Genomic DNA, 20,742 nt, shown 5'->3' on the forward strand with positions numbered 1-20,742 from the left:
TTTCAGAATGTGACTGTTTGCCAGATTAACCCTGTGAAGCCTGACTCATTAGACAACTAGACAGAATATAAAAGGAAATCTAAAAAAAGTTTGCATATGTGTTTTCATATTTGATACATCAGGTTTTTATGGCTCATATAGTGAGAATACAGACAATTTTATTCAGAAGCCCAAACTGAGCAAAAATATGCAATTTGGTGAAGTTGCTGATATTTATATGGACAAAACTGATGAAATTCTGATAGCTTGTAATGTAAATCAATGGCCGATCTCCTTCGGCCATCCCACACACAGGTGACTCTCACTGACTGCTCGCACCAACCGGAGGGGCTGGGGGGGAGGGGTCGTGTGACTCCTTATGCTCTTCGCTGCACACAACTGAGGGAGTCCTGCACTTTCCGTCTTTGACGACACATAAAAAAAACTGTGCATACCGCAGGAACGGTATAACGGGAAATTTTAGTGGTTTTGAAACCGTGACTTTTTCCAAACCGCGGTATACCCTGAAACCGGTTATCGTCCCATGCCCAATCGAACCATATATTGCGAGATATAATTAAAGGCTCCTCAGAAGATGTGAGATGTTCTGGAAGCTTGAGAAGATCATTCCTCTGCTGAGGAACAGTGAAGGTAAAGTTTCTGGAAACAAATGCTCCTCAAAAGATCCTGAGGATCAGACTTGAGACGCACTGATTTTTCAAAAAAATTTATTGATGGAGATTCAAGTAAAGCCGAGCTGCTTTAGTCCAGAAAGTGTTATCCTGGAAATATGACTACAGTTATTCTGACGTTTACTTGGTCAAAAGCAGGAAAGAGCTGAAGGTTGACGCTTGTACAAGTACACTAAAAGAGCTTTTACTGGGTAAAAAGAGTCTAAACTATTAATCAGACAACAGAAGGCATGGAGTAGATTGTGTATGACGGGTTTGATCATTAGTACTTTGCATATCAAGTATAATGCAGAAGGCTTTATGGGGTTAAGTTGCTCTGTGGTCGTCATAAGAAGTCAGTCTTTTGTGAAAACATAAAAGGAAATAAATGCGTAAAAACCTGAGCCCATGCAGCTCCCATGCTGTGAAGTTTGTTCCTCGTTTTGGATGATATATAATTGCTGTTATTATTGATGTGGAAGGAGGAACACCCGGATGGATCGGTCTTTGGTGTTCGCCACTCTGTTCAGACACGCTCGGATCTCTGATCCACACAATACTGAACTAAATCTCATCTCTATAATGGCTTCTATTGCTCATGCCAGGTGTGTGTGTTTAATGAGAGATAAATGGCAAGTTTGGAACTGATCTTCATTTTTCTTGTTCATCAAACCCTTACTGTGACAGTAGCATGACACACTTAATGTATTAATGCAGTACTGCTCAAAAGTTTGGGGTCTGTTAAGTTTTTTTTTTTTAAAGAAATGATTACTTTTATTTGGAAAGGACACATTAAATTGAACAAAAGTGACAGTAAAGATGTTTTTAATTGCAAAAGATTTCAATTCCAAAAGATTTCTGATTCAAATAAATGCTGTTCTTTAGAACTTTCTTTTCAGCAAAAAATTCTGAAAAACAAAATGTATCTCAGTTTCTCAAAAAATATGAAGCAGCTCAACTGTTTTCAACATTGATGATAATCAGAAATGTTTCTCGAGCAGCAAATCAGCGTATTAGTATGATTTCTGAAGGATCATGTGACACTGAAGACTGGAGTAATGATTTCATCACAGGAATAAATTACAGTTTAACATATATTAAAGGCAGAGTAAGTGATTTTTCAAAAACATTTTAGAAAACTGATTCGGGGCCGAATCGCAAAACAAACTTGTAGCCAATCAGCAATAAGGGGCGTGTCTACTCGTGATGTGGAGGAGAGAATTTTACTGTTTTGTATTTGTGATCAAATAAATGTGGCCTTGATGAGCAGAAGAGACTTTTGAAAAACATTTAAACATCTTAGCAACCCCAAACCAGTGTTATTATATTTAACTTGAAATAAAACTAAAACCATTAAAATTTTTTTTTACTTTAAATAAAATATATGTTAACGGTTTACATTGTAATTTTGTTTAAATTGATGTACTAAAACCACCAAAACTTATACTGAAAAAAATAAAATAAATCTAGACATATATAAAATAAATAAAAACTACTAAAAAACTGATAAAATGCAATGAATGCAATGCAATGTAAGTCACTTTGGACAAATGCATCTGCCAAATGCATAGCAGGGAAAAGTAATAAAACACCTCTTGCATGATTGTATGCATGTCTTTGGTCGCATGCAATGGTTTGTTCAGATCACTAACACTAACTCTGAGCATTAGTTATAGCGATGCATGACTTGGCAAACACTATTTTGGTGCAGCTGATAGTTAGTTGCAATGGTATATTTTGTGAGCACTTTCAGAGAGATGAAGTGATTAGCTGCAGGTGTGAAGCAGTCGCGGCAGCAGCTGTCTGTGTGTCCGCTGTGACCCTCAGGACCCCGCTGGGCTCTCGGTGTTAAAACAACCCCAGGACAGCAGGGCAGGAGCCATTAGTGCTGCTCTGGAGCTCAGACTTTCTCACTTTATTCTGCTGCTAAATGAGGAATTAGCCTGACTCCTCCTCCTTCTGCTGGCAGTAAATGGCTTTTGCTACCTAAAATCTCTCGTTTTACAAGAGAGGCCGAGGGCTGTGAGCCAAATTAGTTTGTGCTTTCATTCCCCTCACTTCATTAACTGCAGCGTTAAACTTCCAGGAGAGTTTTCCCAGTAAAAGTCCAGGTTGTTTTTCCACAAATACTCCTGTACTTCCTGAGCAGGAACTGAAGGTTTAATTCTTAGTGTAATACTTTAATGCGGTTTGTTTAAATCACTAACACTAAATATAAACCTTAAGTTAGAAAACTAGAAAAAGGAGCTTCTTTAATTTTTATGCTATATTTGTTTGTGGTGTCATCCATGTAGTCTGTCTGTTTCAGAGTTATTGTATTATTGTTTTTATTTCTGTATTTTTAGTTTTTATATTTATATTTTTTTAGTAAGTTAAATACTTTGCTTTTGACATTTTCATTAGATTGTTTATATATATTATAATTTAGGTTTAATTTATTTTTGTTTTTATTTCAGTTTGAATTTTTATTTACGTTTAGTAATTTTAGTACTTAAAATTATTTCACATAATTGCCAAGGAGACATTTCAGATTTCATTTTTATTTAATTTCAGCACGTAATTTTTGTACTTTAACTTAAACATATTTCAACACATTTTAATTTTTCTTTTGATTTGTTTAATTTTGTCAAATTATTTGTGCTTTTGTAAAAAATTTTTTTTAAATATTATAATTTTGAATTCATTTATTTTTATTTTATTTTTATTTTTTACTTCTTATTTATATATGTTTCTAATAGTCTATAATGACCTGTATTTATTTATATTTGTACTAATTCATGCTGTCCTCTGGTCTTTTTATTTTAGTATTATTTATATACTATTATATATATTTTTATTTTAGTTTATGGTCTTTGGCATTTTTATTATCTAAAATTCATTTGTGTTACATTTTTTCAGCTTTATTTCAAGTAACACAAATGTTTGTAATAGTTTGTCTGTATCTGTACATCTGGTGCAGGTACGGGGTCAGCGAGACACCCGAGAGGTCAAGAGGTCACGCCCTCATCAGGACACATCCTGTGGAAATGGGGCAGAGGATGTCATTAAGACAGATTACTCTTGCGCATATGCTGGACTCGTTTACTCACACCGTTTTAGTAGCAGCTCACTGATGGGCTTGCATTAACTATAAGTGCTTTGGCTAAATTAGGTTGTTTGCGGGATAATTTTAGTTCAGGAAGCCCACAGATCTGTTCACTTACCATTTCAAACCACATTTAACCAGCAGTTTCCCACAAGCAATTTATGCAAAGCAGCGAGCCTTCAGTTTCCCATGCTGCATAGCTGCATAGTTTATTCTAATGTAAGCAAAATATCATTGACATTTACTGGATTGGCAGCAGAGAAGTCGTCTGGCATGTTTATCTTTGGTTATGTGGTTGTTGAGGTTTCCAGTGGAGCATTTTGCAGGAAAACTCCGGATGATTTATGTGTTTGAAGAAAAAAAAAAAGATTGTATGTGGAGTAGAGATGCTCCAACCCGGGATAAAAACAGATCAGCATTGAAAATTTCTTTCCCAGAGTGAAACAAACAGGTGCAATTTGTGTCGATCCAGTTGCTGATCCAACTTTTGAGATTTATTTGTATTGTTTTGACTTGCTTTCATTTTACAGGGTAAAAAGAACTAGGAAATCATTGGCTAGCATTATTATTTTTTTTTCCAAAAAAGGTACTGTATTTAGGTATGAACATGGTAAATGTTCCAAAAAATTACTTTGGAGAACTTTTTTGTATTGAATCCTATAAACACTATATAATATACATTTTGTGCCTCATCTACACTGTAATAATGATTTTTGAAGTGGCAGCTGAAGTTGAAGGGCTAAAATTACTAGCTGGAAATAAATAAAAACTAAAACTGAAATGCAATTTAAATTCAATCTAAATAGTAGGCCTAATAAAAAAAAGGAAAATGAGAAAACAAACCAAACAAAATTACTAAAAGTAAAAAACAACAACAACTGGAAATCTAAAAATAAAATTTATGCATATTTTATATATATAAATAATATTAAATAATTATTTTATTTTTATTAATAGTTATTTCTTTAAATAATTTCAAAAATAAGATAAAATTAATTCAGCATTTGTAAGAGTTCAAAATATGAATAAAAATAGTATATAAATAATATTAAAAACATTTACACTGAGACAAAAAAAATCAAGTTATTTTATATATTTAAAAATATAATTTCTATAATTTCTATTAATTATATACAAAATAAATAATAAATTAATTCAGCTTTTTTCTAGTTTTCTGTGATTTATATTTAGCCTAGTTATGGAGGTCCTTGGTGAAGATCTTAGTTTTAAAAATAAGTATTTGAAATAAAAATAAGATGATCCTACATAATCATGTGATCATTCACATGCTTTGTTTGATAGTAAAGTACAATAGACCCTTTAAATGTTTTTGTATCCCAGTATGTCATTATTGAGGTTGTTAGCTCTCATCTCCTGGGTGGGAGTGAATTGTGTGCCGTCCCGTCATGTTAAACGACTTCCTTTATCCCAGATAACACGAGGAAGACGATAAGATCGCTGATGCACACAAGAACAAGGCCTCTTTAGTGTCACTCCGCGTCTGCGACGATCCTTCACCCCGTGACTTTTCTCTTGAAATATGTTTGCTTTATTTGATAATCCCTATTTCATATATCTTCCTTTTTGTTTTTCCGCATCCGCCCTGATCTGGCCCGCTGATTACAGAGCTGGCGAGTCTCGTGCAGCGTCTGTCTGCTTCTGTCACGCAACACTATTTGTTTTGACTGCTTTTGAAACACCTTGAAGCGCTGCTCTGGAGTCAGCCGTAACCCTTCATTATCTCACCTGAGATACACACGGCTGACTCTGGCTCAGTTAGTGCCGTGTTGTGTGTAACTGAAGGGTTATATTAGTGTTGTTGAGTGCCAGGAGTCTCATAATTGTGGGATTGTGTGCTTCGGCTGTCACCACATGAAGTGCTGCTGGTTTTCAAGGCTTGAGCTCACATTCCTGTTACACAAGTTGCTGTTTGTCCCCTAACGCTGCCATTACAGTCAGCTTCAGATGTTATATTCATGTGGAAGTGATGGTTATGCAATAAAGCATTTTCTGATGTTTCCTGTTCTGTTTCTCTGCAGGGAGTGCAGTTGTCCAGCGCCGACGAGAGCGGCCGCAAACTCGGAGTCGCGTTTCGATACGACAGTAAGACACTTTATAATCAGACCTGTCTATAATTATACAGATCCGTGGGTGGATCTGATGAAAACATGCCTCATTGCAACAAATCCAAAATCAACTGATTTCTGAACTCTTATTTTGCATAAAGAAAATAAGTTTATTTTGACACCATAAATTCTTTGTGACATTAATTTAAAATTATCATTACTGCAATGCATCTGGATGTTTTCCTTCTCAAATCACAAAATAAACTTCTATTATACAAATTCAATTTTTTAAATTTCTGTTCTTGATAATTTTCATTGGATAATCTATACTATATTATTAAAACATTATTAATTAATTATGATCATTTTTATATTTATATAAAATAATTAATTTGTTAGCAACGAATTAATTAGATTTATGTTTAATTTTATGTGTGTGTCTGTGTGTGTGTGTATATAATTTCAGTAATTTTAATATTACATTTTTAATATATCATAATTATTTGTAATGAGAATTGTTTAGAAAAAGTAGTGTTTTTTTTTTAATGATTTTTATTTAAATCCGCATGAATTACAAAAAATGTAATCGACTAAAAGGCAGTACACACACTACGTTGATGCATCAATACTTTACAATTTTAAAATATTTAGCATTAGGTAATAAGGTCATATATTTCTTTAAATAAAAATGAATTTAAATCACAAAAATAAAAATAGACAACAAAATAATACATTAAAAAGAGGCAGTACACATACTACATTAATGCATCAATACTTAATAACTTAATATATCATTATTTATTTAGCATTTATATTATAAAAAAAATTAAATAAGCAAAGTTGAAAAATTGATGCTTAATTTTCTCAAAAAATTCACTGTCACAGTAGAAATAAGCACTAAATCTGAGCTTAATTTTCTTTAAATTTAGTGTTTGCCATATTTTTGGATGTTTCAATATTTCTTCTCAAAACATCAAAACATTTGGGGCGGGTCTTTCTGTTTACCAACCAATAGGAGACTAGAAGGGTGTTTAGCAACCTGTTTGAAAACAGTCATTATTGTTCCATTTGGTGATGATAGTGGCATAGAAATGACTCACTCGGCCTTAAAGCAATGTATTCTTTTATCCATATGTTATATAATGTGATTTTTGGTGTGAAATATGACCCGGGAATGTTCTTTGTGTGATTCACCCTAATTGATTCTCTCTGCTTGGCTTAATGTAGCATTTATTCTCTTGTTAATGCCAAATGTTGTTTCAGTCAAGCTTCCTGAGCTCTTGTCCGCCCCTTAAGTGCTGAAAAGTCAAGTTTCTCATCCTGTAGCTAATCCCGGTTTCTCCTCGGCATTCAATCCCCCATTGTGTGTGACTATGAACGGGAACGGGCCTGATTCTGGTTAGCATCACAATAGGGATTGCGTAAAAAAGAGCGACGGGGTGTGAGGGACACAAACGGCTGCTCCTCTTCCTATACCTGCTTATCTGCAGCCGCTGAGGAGAAAGAAACGAGTGAAAGAAAGAAAGAAGGAAGGAAGGAAGGAAGGAAGGGGGAGGGAAAGAGAGTCTCCTCGCATGGCTGCATATTTTCTCTCGCCGCTTGCCAAAGAATCTCACCGATGTTCTCACTGGGAAACACTGTCTGTCTTTCTGTTTCACTCACTCTCTCTCTCTCTTTGTGTTCCTGCTCTTTCTGTCCCAATTAGACTGCTCTCTGAACTGGAATCCGCTGGGGAAACACGCCATCCATGAAGTGAACAACATCACCTACAGTCATTTGTCTTGTGACAGCCAGGCGGCCGTGGTGGTCCACTGGATGGCCAGCCCTCTCGGTAGGTTTCTTCTCAGCTGTGTTGGAGAAACTACTTTTAAACACCTGACACGTCAACTTCTGTCCCACTGGAGTCCCGATGGGGCAGGACTATCTGTTAGTAGATAAGGGACATGCTTTTTTCAGTCGACCCTTTTGCAAAAGGAGTTAACACTAGTATAGATTAGATAATATTTCTAAAAGAAGACATGTCATAATCACAAAGAGGTACACATTTAGTGAAATCAGACTTTATTATCAAACATTCACATAAAATGCAATTAAGAATTATATATTAGTTGCATTTAGTTTAATTTAATTTAATGTAAAAGCATGTTTATTTATTAGTTGCATTTAGTGTGAATTTGTCTTAAAATAAACACTGCATATATATATATATATATATATATATATATATATTAGTGTTTGTTTATTTATTTATATATATTTGCCTGTTTAGTAGTAGTATTTGCAGATATATTTTTTGTTCATTTTTGCACTTATTATTTGCATTTAGTGTAATTTGTTACATTATATATATTTATATATTAATATTAGTTTTTTTGCATTTTTATATTTTATTTACCCTTTTCACTTTTTTGCTTATTTGTTGCATTTAGTGTAATTTGTTGTTTATATATATATAAAAATACAAACACATGCATGTATATATTTAATAAAAATATTTTGTTTATATATTAAATATATTTATATATAATATAAAATATAAGAATATAAATATATAAATGTATATACATGTAAATATTAAATATATATATACTGTGTGTGTGTGTGTATTTGTTTATACATAAGTATACACAGTAGACATACATATATTATGTAAACAAAAACTTTTATTTTGGATGTGATTAACCGCGATTAATCGTTTGACAGCACTAGTTGTAATAATAATAATAATAAAAAGTACTTAATGTACTTAATCGCGATTAATCAATTGACAGCACTAGTATTTATATATATATAAAACAACCAATTACACTAAATGCAACAAATAAATAAGCAAAAAAGGTAAATAAAATATAAAAATGCAAAAAAACAAATATATTAATAATAAAGATTAACAATATATATAATGTTTGCATATACATATTTCTTTTTTTCATTTTTGCACTTAGTTGCATTTAGTGTAATGATTGCAGATATTTACAAAATTTAATCATTTTTAATATATATATATATATATTAACAGATGTGTGGGATGTGCACAGAACTTCCTGTAAACCTGCTTGAGTTCATCCGAAATTGCAGACTCAGACTTGTGCTGTAAAGTTGGACTATTCAGCTGTATCTAAAAAAAATTTTAAACTAAGATGCAAGAAGTATGTTTATAACCATGAGCTCATTAACACATGACCAACCACATTCGCTTTGTCCAATAATTACACCACTCAACTGAGAATCGTAAAGGTACAGTAGCAAAAACAGCCTGTTTATTCAGATCCGAAACTTTGACTAACTTTGACTAACATTTAAAGTAAAAATTAACTCCAAAAATCAAATAAAAAATTAAATAGAAAAATAAATCAATTTAATAAAAATAAATAAATTTAATAAAATTTAACACAAATAAAAATAAATAAATATCACTTTTTATGTTTTGGTCTATTCTAAAATTGTGAATCGCACCCATTAACTGAAAATCTTAAAGGTACAGTAGCAAAAACAGCCTGTTTATTCAGATCAGAAAGGGTGGAAATGGCCATAAAAGGCTACATTTAAATTTGATTAACCTTAAAAATGCACACGAAAAAAGTTAAATGCAAAAATATGTCCCTTTTAATGCTTAGGATGTGATCTATTTTATAAATGCTCTTGTTACAATGCAAATATGAATTGCTTAATTTGTGCATTTATATAATCTAATCCCCTTTAATTCATCTAACCTGTTTGATCTGCTAGGTATTGAGCATGTGAAAGGATTCAGAGTGTATCTGGAGGACAAGAATCCCGAGGGAAAGCAGTGCCAGCACATGATCCTAAAGGATCCGCGACAGCTTAACTTCTCTTACAAAACCGTTGTAAGTATAATATGGTTTATAATAATAGACTTGTAATTTATTGGAAAAATAATTTTTAAGTTCATATTCATCTGTTTGGCACCATTTTGCATTTTCCCCAACAGAGGATGAGCTCCCAGCCCTTCGCTGGTCTCGCCTTTGAGACGGACTACATGGTCAGAATCGTACCGTTTCCCACGTTCCTGAACGACAGCTTCTTTCCGCCATCTTTTCTGCGCACTAATAGTGAGTGTTAAGCCTGAAAAGATACTGTAAAAACATGTTTATGGCCTTATTCTGTCCTACTTTTAGAAACAAAAAATATTATTATTATTAGTATTAAATATTTATAAATATTAATGTGATTTAAAAACTATTTATAATTTCAGTTACATAATTTAAAAAAAATACTCTGGTACACAAAATAACAAATTACTTATTTTTTACTATTAGTTATAGTTTCATATTAAAATTACATTAATAATTACTTCTTTATGCCATCTTTCCTGCACAGAAGTAAACATTATCTACAAAAATGTGTTTCTGGCCTTATTCTTTTAGGCTTTTGGAAAAAAGTATTTTATTTTGTTTTGGTTTTATGTATGTATGCATTTACTTATTTATTTATATTAATGTGTTTCTTCACAAAATATTTATAATTATAATTAAAATCATTAAAAATATCCTGGTATACAAAATGACAAACTTATATAAAATTTTAATAATGTGATTTATAAATATAATTATACTTACTTTGTTTGGTTTGTAGTTTATTTAGAATATTTATAATTTATTTTTATTAATATTATGATTTATAATATTTACAAATAATTTGGTACATAAATGTATAGTTAGGTGTTTATAATTTATTTATAGATGTAATTAAAATACTTACAAAATAATTATAATTTATTTTATTTTATAATTCAGTTTTAATATTTATAATTTATAATGTATTATTATTATTTATCATTTTTATTTAGTTTTTATTAATATTTATAATTACAATTAAAATAAAGCAAACAAAACTTAATTTTTAATTTAATTTTAATTTTAATTTTATTTTTTACAATCAGTTAGAGTGTCATATTCTAACTTAATGGATGTTCAAAGTTTCTTGACTTCTATGGAAAAAGTTTGCAACAAAAAAAAAGTAATTTCTCCTCCTCGTTCCTTGCGTTCTCACAGGTTGTGAAGTGCTTCTTGGCCCAGATAACCTCGTCTGCAAACCATGTGAGAGCGAAAAAAAAAGTCAAATCCAATTCATCTGTTTTTGTTAGCCAAGCTGTGAAACAGCCTAAACAGGGATCTCAAATGAAGCTGAAACCAGCCTTGCTCTTCTTTCTCTTTCTTCCCTGACAGTCTGGAAGCCCAAGACGCTGAATGTTTCTCAGCTCGGATCTAATTTGCATGTTGTGTTTGACCACGCCCCTTCCACATTCGGCTTCACCATCTACTACCTGTACTACAAGCTCAGACAGGAGGGGCCCTTCAGACTCAAACGCTGCAAACCTGTGAGCATTTTTCCTAGATATTGCATTGGAAAAATCCTGCCGCAAATTCATAAACATTTGCATTCATAATTCACCCCAAATGCTCACTAAATTCACCCCAAATGTCATTTTGAGAAGAAGTGTTTCCTAATGTTTTGCATGTTTGCGTCATCGGGTAACTAATTGTTTGCATATTCTGTTAGCTCTGAAGCGTTGCACAGATGGTGAGATGTGGCTGGAAGTGAGATGTTCAGGGTTAATGCTTCCAGCAGCGTGTAATGCTCTTCCCAGACAGCTGGAATAATATATAGTCTTGTCTGTTGAATCGCCGCTCTGGGAAATGGACGTGTTCTGCTGCTTTCCACGCTTTGGTTGTTCTGGAGACGGAAATGTAAAGAGCAGAGAGCTTTTACTGCAGCACTTTGTCACTTAGAAACTGTGCTGGGAGTTAGAAGACGGCCATCTGTCTTTCTTTTGGCTAAAGACACATGTATTTTTGGTTCAAGACTCGCTCTCTTGAAGGGATAGTTTAGCCAGAAATGGATGTTCTGTCATCATTTACTCACTCTTGTGTCATTCAAATGCATTTGGCTTTCTTTCTCACAAAAGGAGAAGTATGTTCATGCTGCTCCTTTTCATTCAGAGAACAGATGCTTAGGCTAAAAATAAATAAATGATAACATAAAGAAATGGAAAACATATGACAGGAATTTAAATTAGTGATGATATCATTATTACTAATAGATTACATTATTATTATTTGATCATGATAATTATTTGATAATAGTTGTAATAATAATAATAATTATTATTATTATTATTATTAAGAAAATGACAGTACTACTAGCAATAGTAGATGAAAAGCACATTACAAATAAAATGTATAATAATTATAAAAATATAATATTAAAAATGATAATTTATTCTATATAATAATTATTTATTATTCATTTTAATATTTATTTATTTTTTCATAATTATTATGAGTATTAGTAATAGTAGTACTTAGTAATTATATAATAATAATAATAATAATAATGGCAATAATATTATTATTAATAAAACAAACTATTATATATCTATTAATGATTATTACAAATTATTACAATTTATAAAAATTTTAAAATTATATTTTTTGTAATAATTATCTATTATTATTATTATTATTATTATTATTATTAATAATAATAATATAAATAATAATTGTTATTATTATTAAGATATTATATAATATATAATTATGTATTTGTAATATATTAATATATTATATAATACATTTATATTATTATTATTTACAGTATATATTAATAATAATACCAGTAATAGTACTTGAAAAAATCGCATTACAAATAAAATGCAGCATAATAATAATAATATTTAAATTCTTATTATTAATATTGGTAATATTATTATTAGTAGTAGTTTTTATTTATTTTTCTATAAATACAAATAATTATAATCATTATTATTTTGTTTGTGATACACTTTTCTCAAACCCTGCGTGCAACAAGCAATTAAACATTAAATATTAACACAGTGAAATATACAACAGACCCAGGTTAATTAACTACAGAAAGATAAATGACACTCCATGTGTAAATGCACACTTTTATGGTGTTTTTTTTTGTCTTTTTTTGAGCTATCCCTGTACGTCTTTGGCTGAAACAGTCTTGGAGTCACAATGTTGGGATTGATTTCATTTAGAGGTTTTATTATTTCAACACCAGCATGAGGTGTTTCATATTTGTGTCATTTTGGAACACGACCTGGTTCTTTTGAAGCATATTATTCACATCTTCTTCCTATTAAAGGGTGTAAAAGCATTGTCCTGACTCTTTTCAGAAGAGCGCAGCGGTCATATCTTAGCCGGGCCGGACAGCATTGTTTGTAGCGATAATAGAAAGAGGTGAAATTTGAGGTGAGCAACGCCACCAACGGGGGATTCCAGAGCTCAGACGCTCTATGGGTCTCTATGAGATCATTGTTAGCATTTCAGTTTCCCACCACTGGTTTCTGAGTGCATTTGTATAGCATCTGTAAACATAAAGTTAATTAAAAGTGACAGGGTTGAACAGTTTATTTAGCTTTTTCCAGCCTTGTTCTCAAAGTAATGACACGTAAAGGTATTTATTGGAAAGAAAATTCAGTGCTAAAATGTCTGTGAATATCAAGTTTTCAAAGATAGTTTGCTGACAATGGTTCTTCAATGGTTTGGTTCTTCATGTAGTTCACCAATGGATGCTCTGCAGTGAATGGGTGCCGTCAGAATGAGAGTCCAAACAGCTGATTAAAAACATCACAATAATCCACAAGTATTCCACACCACTCCAGTCCACCAGATAACATCTGGAGAAGACAAAACCTGCATGTTTGTGAGAAACAAATCCATCATTAAGATGTATTTAACTTCAAAGAAGTTAACTATGAGTCCATAATCCATATTAATGCTTCCTCCAGTGAAAAAGCAGTCTGGTCTGAATCAGGAGAGAAATCTGCACAGATCAAGCACCGTTTACAGTCCAAAACCGCTCTAATCAGATATGTGGCACATCTTAGTAATGGATTTGTTTCTTCCAAACACACAGCTTTCAGCCTTGTAATGTTTTTATCAGCTGTTTGGACTCTCATTCTGACGGCACCCATTCACTGCAGAGCATCCATTGCTGAGACACTGATGCAATGCTACATTTCTCCAAATCTGATGAAGAAACAAACTCATCTACATCTTGGATGGCCTGAGAGTCAGGAAATGTTAAGCAAATTTTAATTTTTGGGTGAACTATTCCTTTAAAAGTTATTTATTAATGAAGGCCACAAAAAGCTCTTGATTTATGGAATGATCCAAATATTATGATTTAATCCATTATATTGTCATTGTACATAAAATGCATTACACTGTTGTAAATAATGTGTCTCTGCTTCCCTTGCAGGAGCAAAATGGCCCCAAAACTACATGTGTTTTACAAGACGTCACTCCAGGAACTTATGCAATAGAGGTTTGTGCGTTATTCATATCATCCACAATTAAATGAGTTTCGTTTATCGTTTATTGAACAAAGCAGAACAAATTCACTTTCTTATTCCCGCAGCTTCGCGATGACAGCAACACGACCAGAAAACAGATGCAGTACCACGTGAGCCAAGGTAAAAAAACAGTGAAATTTGTGTACTCTGTGCATGTTCAGCGTCTGTATTTGCACTGATCAGATGTTGTTTCAGTGCATTCTCCGTGGGCCGGACCGATCCGCGCCATGGCCATCACCGTCCCGCTGGTCATCATGTCGGCCTTCGCCACTCTCTTCACCGTCATGTGTCGCAAGAAGCAGCAAGGTGCGTGTCCGTCATTAGCGAGGCTCGGGTTTCCTCTCTTTTGTGCGGGATCTGTAAACCGGTCGGTGTAATCTGACGGCATTGACGAGGATTAATGCGTGATGGAATCTAAGCGTTTGCGCTCACGCCATTCTGCTGCAGCTCTGCTTGAGCCACACAAAAGAAACTCCTGTAAGCCTGTTAGTTTGCAATGCATCTCACAGAAGCACAGCTCGCTCATGTGTGTTTCCTCAGAATAGTTTGCATAGATATTCAGTTTCCAATGTTTTGGGACGATTTCCCTCACAAAACCTTAGAAAATACCTTAATTTCTACAGTTACTGTAAAATCCTAGATTTTTTATTTTCTGAAGTAATTTGTATGTGAAGTCACCACCATGATTCTAGGGTTGCCTTGGCGTTCCTGTGTGGTTGCTAATGTGTTTTGGGTGGTTGTTAGGGCATTGCTAGTTATTTAAGGATGTTCTGGTTGCTTATGACACAAAAATTCTATTCTGGTCTCTAGATCGATGTAATTTTAGTATCATTGAGATACTATTATAATTTTTATTAATATTTTGAATTTATTTTTATTTTGTTTTCATTTTATTTTTAGTTAAAGTTTTAGTAATTCATTTGTTATTTTATTAGTTTTAGTTTTTTCTATTTTTATTATTTTTTCATTCCAGTTTTTATTTAGTTATTTTAGTACATTGAGTTAAACTAAATTAAAATGAGAAATGTTGTAACTAGCTGAAATAAGTTTAAGTTTTTTTATACTTTATTTCAGTTAATGTTTATTTTATTTCAAGTAACAAAAATGTTTTTTTTGTTTTAGTCAATTAGCTGAAATACAATACATTTATGATTATTTAAATATTTTATTTGATTTCAGCTAAAGTTTATTTTATTTCAAGTAGCAAATGTATTTTTTCTTTTTTTTTGGTTTTAGTTATCTAGCTAAAATAAAATAAGTTTATGTTTTATATTTTATTTTATTTCAGTTAACATTTTTATAGTTATATTTTAGTCAACTTTTAGTCAATAAGTCCACATTTTTTATTATATTTTATTTGAGTTATGGTTTATTTCATTTCAAGAAACAAAAATACTTGGTTTTAGTTTTAGTTAATACATTTTTTGGAATATTTTATTTTAGTTAATGTTTATTTTATTTCAAGTAATGAAAGTGTTTTTTAAAGCTTTAGTTCGAGCTAACTAGCTGAAATTATTTTTAATTATATTTAGATGGCTTTAGTTTTAGTTAACTATAATAACCCTGCTCTAGATATGTTTAGTCTTCAAGTCTGTAAGACTTTTCTATTAACTCCAGTATTTTAAGCTCAAAATATGGTACATTTTTGTGAAGGTGGATTGGGGTGATGTAAGACAAAAACATCTGTTGCTCTAACATGGACAAATTAGGCTTTACTTTCAATTCTTCCAGTGCTCTAAAAGGAGCTCTCATCATATGGAAACAATAAATGTGCTTTTTTCCCCACTCGCTACAAATCTCATTTGATCCTGGTTAGATTCCCGTCTCTGATCTGAATTCCTCTGCAGAGAACATCTACTCCCACCTGGACGAGGAGAGCTCCGAGTCTTCATCTCAGACCACGGCGCTGAGCGCAGACAGACCCTGGCCCAGACCCAAGATCTTCATCTGTTACTCCAGTAGAGACTGTCCCAAACACCTCGCCGTCATCCAGAGCTTCGCCTTCTTCCTGCAGGACTTCTGCGGCTGTGAGGTCAGGCTTTACCTTTCTGTGCTTCGAAATGAAATACGCTACTATTCAAAGATTTTTATTTTAAATGAATAAAAAAAGTAATATTTTTGTTCAGGAAGTAAGGATGCATTAAATTGATCAACATTGACAGTAAAGACAATTATAATGTTATTAAAAAAATTATATTTTAAATAAATGCTGTTCTGTTGAACTTTCTATTCATCAAATAATCCAAAACAAGCACCACAGTTTCCACAAAAATATGAAGCAACTGTTTTCAACATTAATAAAAATAAAAAGTGTTTCTTGAGCAGCATATCAGAATGATTTTTGAAGGATCATGTGACACTGAAGACTGGAGTAATGATGCTGAAAATTACATTTGACTATATATCCAAATAGAAAACAGTTATTTTAAATTGTAATAATATTTTACAGTTTTTACTCTATTTATGATTAAATAACTGCAGCCTTGGTGAGCAGAAGAGAGACTTCTTTCAGAAACTTATTTAAAAAAAACTTTGAAATGTTTGCTGATGATGCCCTCTAGTGGCAGAAGAAAGTTGAAGACCGTTTGCTCACTCAAATTACTCCATAGATAGTAATCCAGATGTCAACATGAAATAAGAAATTAATTAATTTACTTATCTATTACTTGTTCCTGGTCATGATCCTGTGCATGAATCATCAGTCATTGTTATTCCAAAGAAAACACTTTACTGCAAGTTTTCATTTGTTAACATTAGTTAACTACATTAGTTACTTAGCATGAACTAACAATAATAAATACTTCTACAGTCTTCATTAATTATTGTTAATTTCAACATTTACTAGTGCTTTTTAAAATTAAAAGTTGTATCTTTTAGCATTAGTCAATGCACTGTGAACCAGTGGTGTATAAAATACCTGAAAGCCATGCTCAAGTAAAAGTACAGATATCTTTGGACTTTGGTAGAAGTTGAAGTCACCGTTTAGAATATTACTTGAGTAAAAGTCTTAAAGTATGTGATATTTATTGTACTTGAGTACGAAAAGTATTTTTTAAAAATCTTAAACATACTTAAGTATTGAAAGTACAAGTATAAGTAAATGCAAAATGGAAAAGAAGCAAATAAATATATATATAAAAATGTTCAAACACAGCCTGAGTAGCAAGATTGTGTTCAGTTTTAACGCTTTCTTCAATTTTGTATTTTTGGGTAAGAATAAGAAGCACTTCATCTGGTACTTAGTGTCTTTCATTCCAACATAAGAAAACATTTCTGGAATCTGCATCTGAAATAGCATTTAGATGTATTTACACAGTTTATGTATCTCAGAGGGGACATGGATGCATTTAAACTGCAGTTACAGATGCATAAATAGGCCTAATGTTTTGTTTTTAACATAAAACTTTGAATACTGATATTTGAAATAATTTAAATCATGAAAAAAATTATCGAAATGTGAAATTAAAATTGCCAGTAGGTGACAGCAAGTGACTGTTACAGTTTTTCTCGTTTGCTTAAACACATTTCTTGAAACTATGCCTCGTATTCTCAAAACAGTAAACACAAATCCATAACGTCTCACCCAATTCCCCAAACATCCTATTTTCATTGCAACAGTGTATGCACTCTAAAGTTACTGTACAGAGCAGTCTTACTGTAAGTACACCTTCCTGTTTTCCTCCCTGAAGGTTCTGATGATGGAGGCGACAGTGAAGCGACTCAAATTTGGCTGTACTCGTTGCCCAGCCTCCCTCATAGTCATACCATGGACAAGGACATGGTCAACTAAAGTGGCTCGAATTTCATCTGAGACTGCTTGTCTCCTTGCCCTTCTTCTCCCTCCTCCTCACGTTGAATACTGATATTTGAAATGATTTAAAACATGAAAAAAACTGTTGAAATGTGAAATTAAAACTGCCAGTAGGTGGCAGCAAGTGACTGTTAATCAGTGAGTCATTGAGATTCAACCGATTCATTCAAACGACTGATTCATTCAGAAACGAAGCATTTGACGGTGTTAATGAGTGAATCACTGAATCATTTATTCAACAGATTCGTTCAAAAAGCTGATTCATTCAGGAACAAAACATTTGACTGTGTTAATGTGTGAGTCACCGAATCATTCATTCAACCAGTTCGTTCAAAAAGCTGATTCATTCAATAAGTAAACACTGTTCATTGCTCAGAGACACAAAACAGTGCTGTGATATTTGTTTGAACAAACTCAAAGGGTTAAAACATAAAACAAGCAAGACAAACGATAAAACAGTAACCGTCTACAATTTAGAATGCTTGGAATTTTGAGTTTTAATAGATTAATAAATCAAAGTGCGTGCACTCTGTGTGTGATTTGGTGATATAGCCTACTTGATAATGTCAGATCGCACATCATTGCAACAACACTTACCATATTATCACGGACGATGCTGTATCGCACACCCTCGACTCGAGTGGAAAATATTATATATTAATATATTAATATTACATACTGGTAAAAAAAAAATGTATAGCCTGAATGCACTGTATGTCGCTTTGGATAAAAGCTTCTGCTAAATGCGTCAAATTAATTAAATTAAATTAAATTAAATTAAAATGAATCATCCGCGGTTGTGCGCGCGCTTGTTTACACGAGCAAAGGTGATTTTTAGGAGTCTAACTTGCAGACGCCAGACCACTGATTCCTGGCACTCAAACCTGCTTTCCTGCAGCCCGTGTTCTTCTGACTTCTGACTATTTTGTAGTGAGTAACGAATATGCTTCGGGGAAATGTATCGGAGTAAAAGTATGCATTTTAATTAGGAAATGTAGTGGAGTAAAAGTAAAAGTTGGCAGAAATATAAAAACTCAAGTAAAGTACAGATACTCCCCATAAATACTTAAGTACCGTAACGAAGTATTATTACTTCCTTACAATACACCACTGCTGTGAACTAACCTGAACAAATTCAATGAACTATTGTTTATTTATTAACTAACAAGCTTTAGTCCCTCAGAAGTTTTCCACCAAAATAAAAGTTCTATAGGTAAATGTCTGAAAGCAAAGAAATGAAGACAGCCATAAATATTATTATTGTAATTTTACTGTTGTTGTGTTAAATTAAATGTACAATAATAATGACTATTATTATTATTAGTAGTAGTATTATTTTAAATATACGTGTAATTAGTTTATTTCCTATATTTAAAATAATGATATACACCGTATATACACAGATATATACAGTATTTTGAATATTATTAAATTATTATTACTTATTATTATTTAATTTTTCTTTTTTACGGTACAATAGTTTATTGCAAATTAAAAATATTATCATATTATCATCATCATCATTAAAAGTGACTATTTTATTACAAGTATTAATATTATTATATTATTACAAACATTTGGAATAGTCTTATTAAATGGAGAAAAACAGGTTTGAATGCTTTTAATAATACTTTTAACTCAAGTGAATGCGAAATAAAACGAACTGAACCAGAAGTTGTTGAATCACTGTGCTCATTATCAAGACACTTCACCTCGAGTCACTGTATAAAAGTCTTTGCTACCTGACTCATTTTTTTGAAGTGTTTGGGTCTGTGTGTGAATGCTCAGGTGGCCCTGGATCTCTGGCAGCACCTGGAGATCTGTAAGGAGGGTCAGATGTCCTGGCTGAGCCGGCGTATCGACGAGGCCCACTTCATCATCACCGTCTGCTCCAAAGGCCTGAAGTATTTTGTGGAGAAAAGACACCGTAAGGGCAAAGCCACGTCGAAGGAGAACAACCGAGAACCGTCCGACTCCGCCGGAACCAGGGACCTGTTCATCGTTGCCACGGCGATGATCGCCGAAAAAATCAAAGAGGTGCATCAAAAATCCTCGGACCTCTCGCGCTTCATGTCGGTGTACTTTGACTACTCTCACGAGAGCGACGTACCGACTTCTCTCAACCTGGCGCCCAAATACAAACTAATGGACCAGCTTCCCCTGCTCTTCGCCAGACTCCACTCTCGCCAGCTCAGCCTGACCGACCGCGAGCCGCAGCCGCCAAACGTCAGCAAACGCAACTACTTCCGCAGCAAATCGGGCCGCTCGCTGTACGTGGCCATCTGTAACATGCACCAGCACATCGAGCAGGAGCCCGACTGGTTCGAGAAGCAGCTCATGCCGCCTCCGCTCCCGAATAAACTCCTCCCTCCTCCAGAGAAGCTCGACTCAGGGCTCGTCCTGAACGAGGTGAAGCTCAAACACCCCTCGGAGAGCGACTGTCCCGTGAGGAGCAACGTCCTGATGCTGCCGCAGACGCCGAGGCTGGGGCTCTCTCTGAGTTTGTCGCAGGAGGATCTCGGGGAGGGTTCGTCTCATCAGGACGTGGGGTCGTCTCGGCCCGACGGATCGGCCAGTCCGGTGGAGATGCCCAGAGACTCGGGGATCTACGACTCGTCCGTCCCGTCCTCAGAGCTCTCCATCCCGCTGATGGACGGACTCTCACCGGACCACGACAACTCGTCTCTGGCCGACAGCGTGTCCTCCTCCTCGGGACTGGGTAGGCATTTAAGATATAGAAATATACCATTTCATTTTAGGGAAATAATTCCCTTTAAAATATAATA

General features: G+C 33.4%; 1 protein-coding gene across 1 annotated transcript in view; it reads left to right on the forward strand.

Moving 5' to 3' along the window:
- Nucleotides 1–20,742, forward strand: part of LOC107597177 (interleukin-17 receptor D) — a 37,694-nt gene that overhangs the window by 14,670 nt on the left and 2,282 nt on the right. Inside the window, exons 2-12 of the mRNA XM_016288131.1 lie at nucleotides 5,775–5,838; nucleotides 7,507–7,632; nucleotides 9,531–9,649; nucleotides 9,754–9,874; nucleotides 10,817–10,861; nucleotides 10,991–11,142; nucleotides 14,052–14,117; nucleotides 14,211–14,265; nucleotides 14,341–14,451; nucleotides 15,993–16,177; nucleotides 19,745–20,675. Of these exons, the coding sequence (XP_016143617.1) occupies nucleotides 5,775–5,838; nucleotides 7,507–7,632; nucleotides 9,531–9,649; nucleotides 9,754–9,874; nucleotides 10,817–10,861; nucleotides 10,991–11,142; nucleotides 14,052–14,117; nucleotides 14,211–14,265; nucleotides 14,341–14,451; nucleotides 15,993–16,177; nucleotides 19,745–20,675 (1,975 nt within the window). The remainder of the gene's footprint in view (nucleotides 1–5,774; nucleotides 5,839–7,506; nucleotides 7,633–9,530; nucleotides 9,650–9,753; nucleotides 9,875–10,816; nucleotides 10,862–10,990; nucleotides 11,143–14,051; nucleotides 14,118–14,210; nucleotides 14,266–14,340; nucleotides 14,452–15,992; nucleotides 16,178–19,744; nucleotides 20,676–20,742) is intronic.

The sequence above is a fragment of the Sinocyclocheilus grahami genome, unplaced genomic scaffold (genome assembly GCF_001515645.1).
Source record: "Sinocyclocheilus grahami isolate Dianchi unplaced genomic scaffold, SAMN03320097.WGS_v1.1 scaffold229.1, whole genome shotgun sequence".
Lineage (NCBI taxonomy): Eukaryota > Metazoa > Chordata > Actinopteri > Cypriniformes > Cyprinidae > Sinocyclocheilus > Sinocyclocheilus grahami.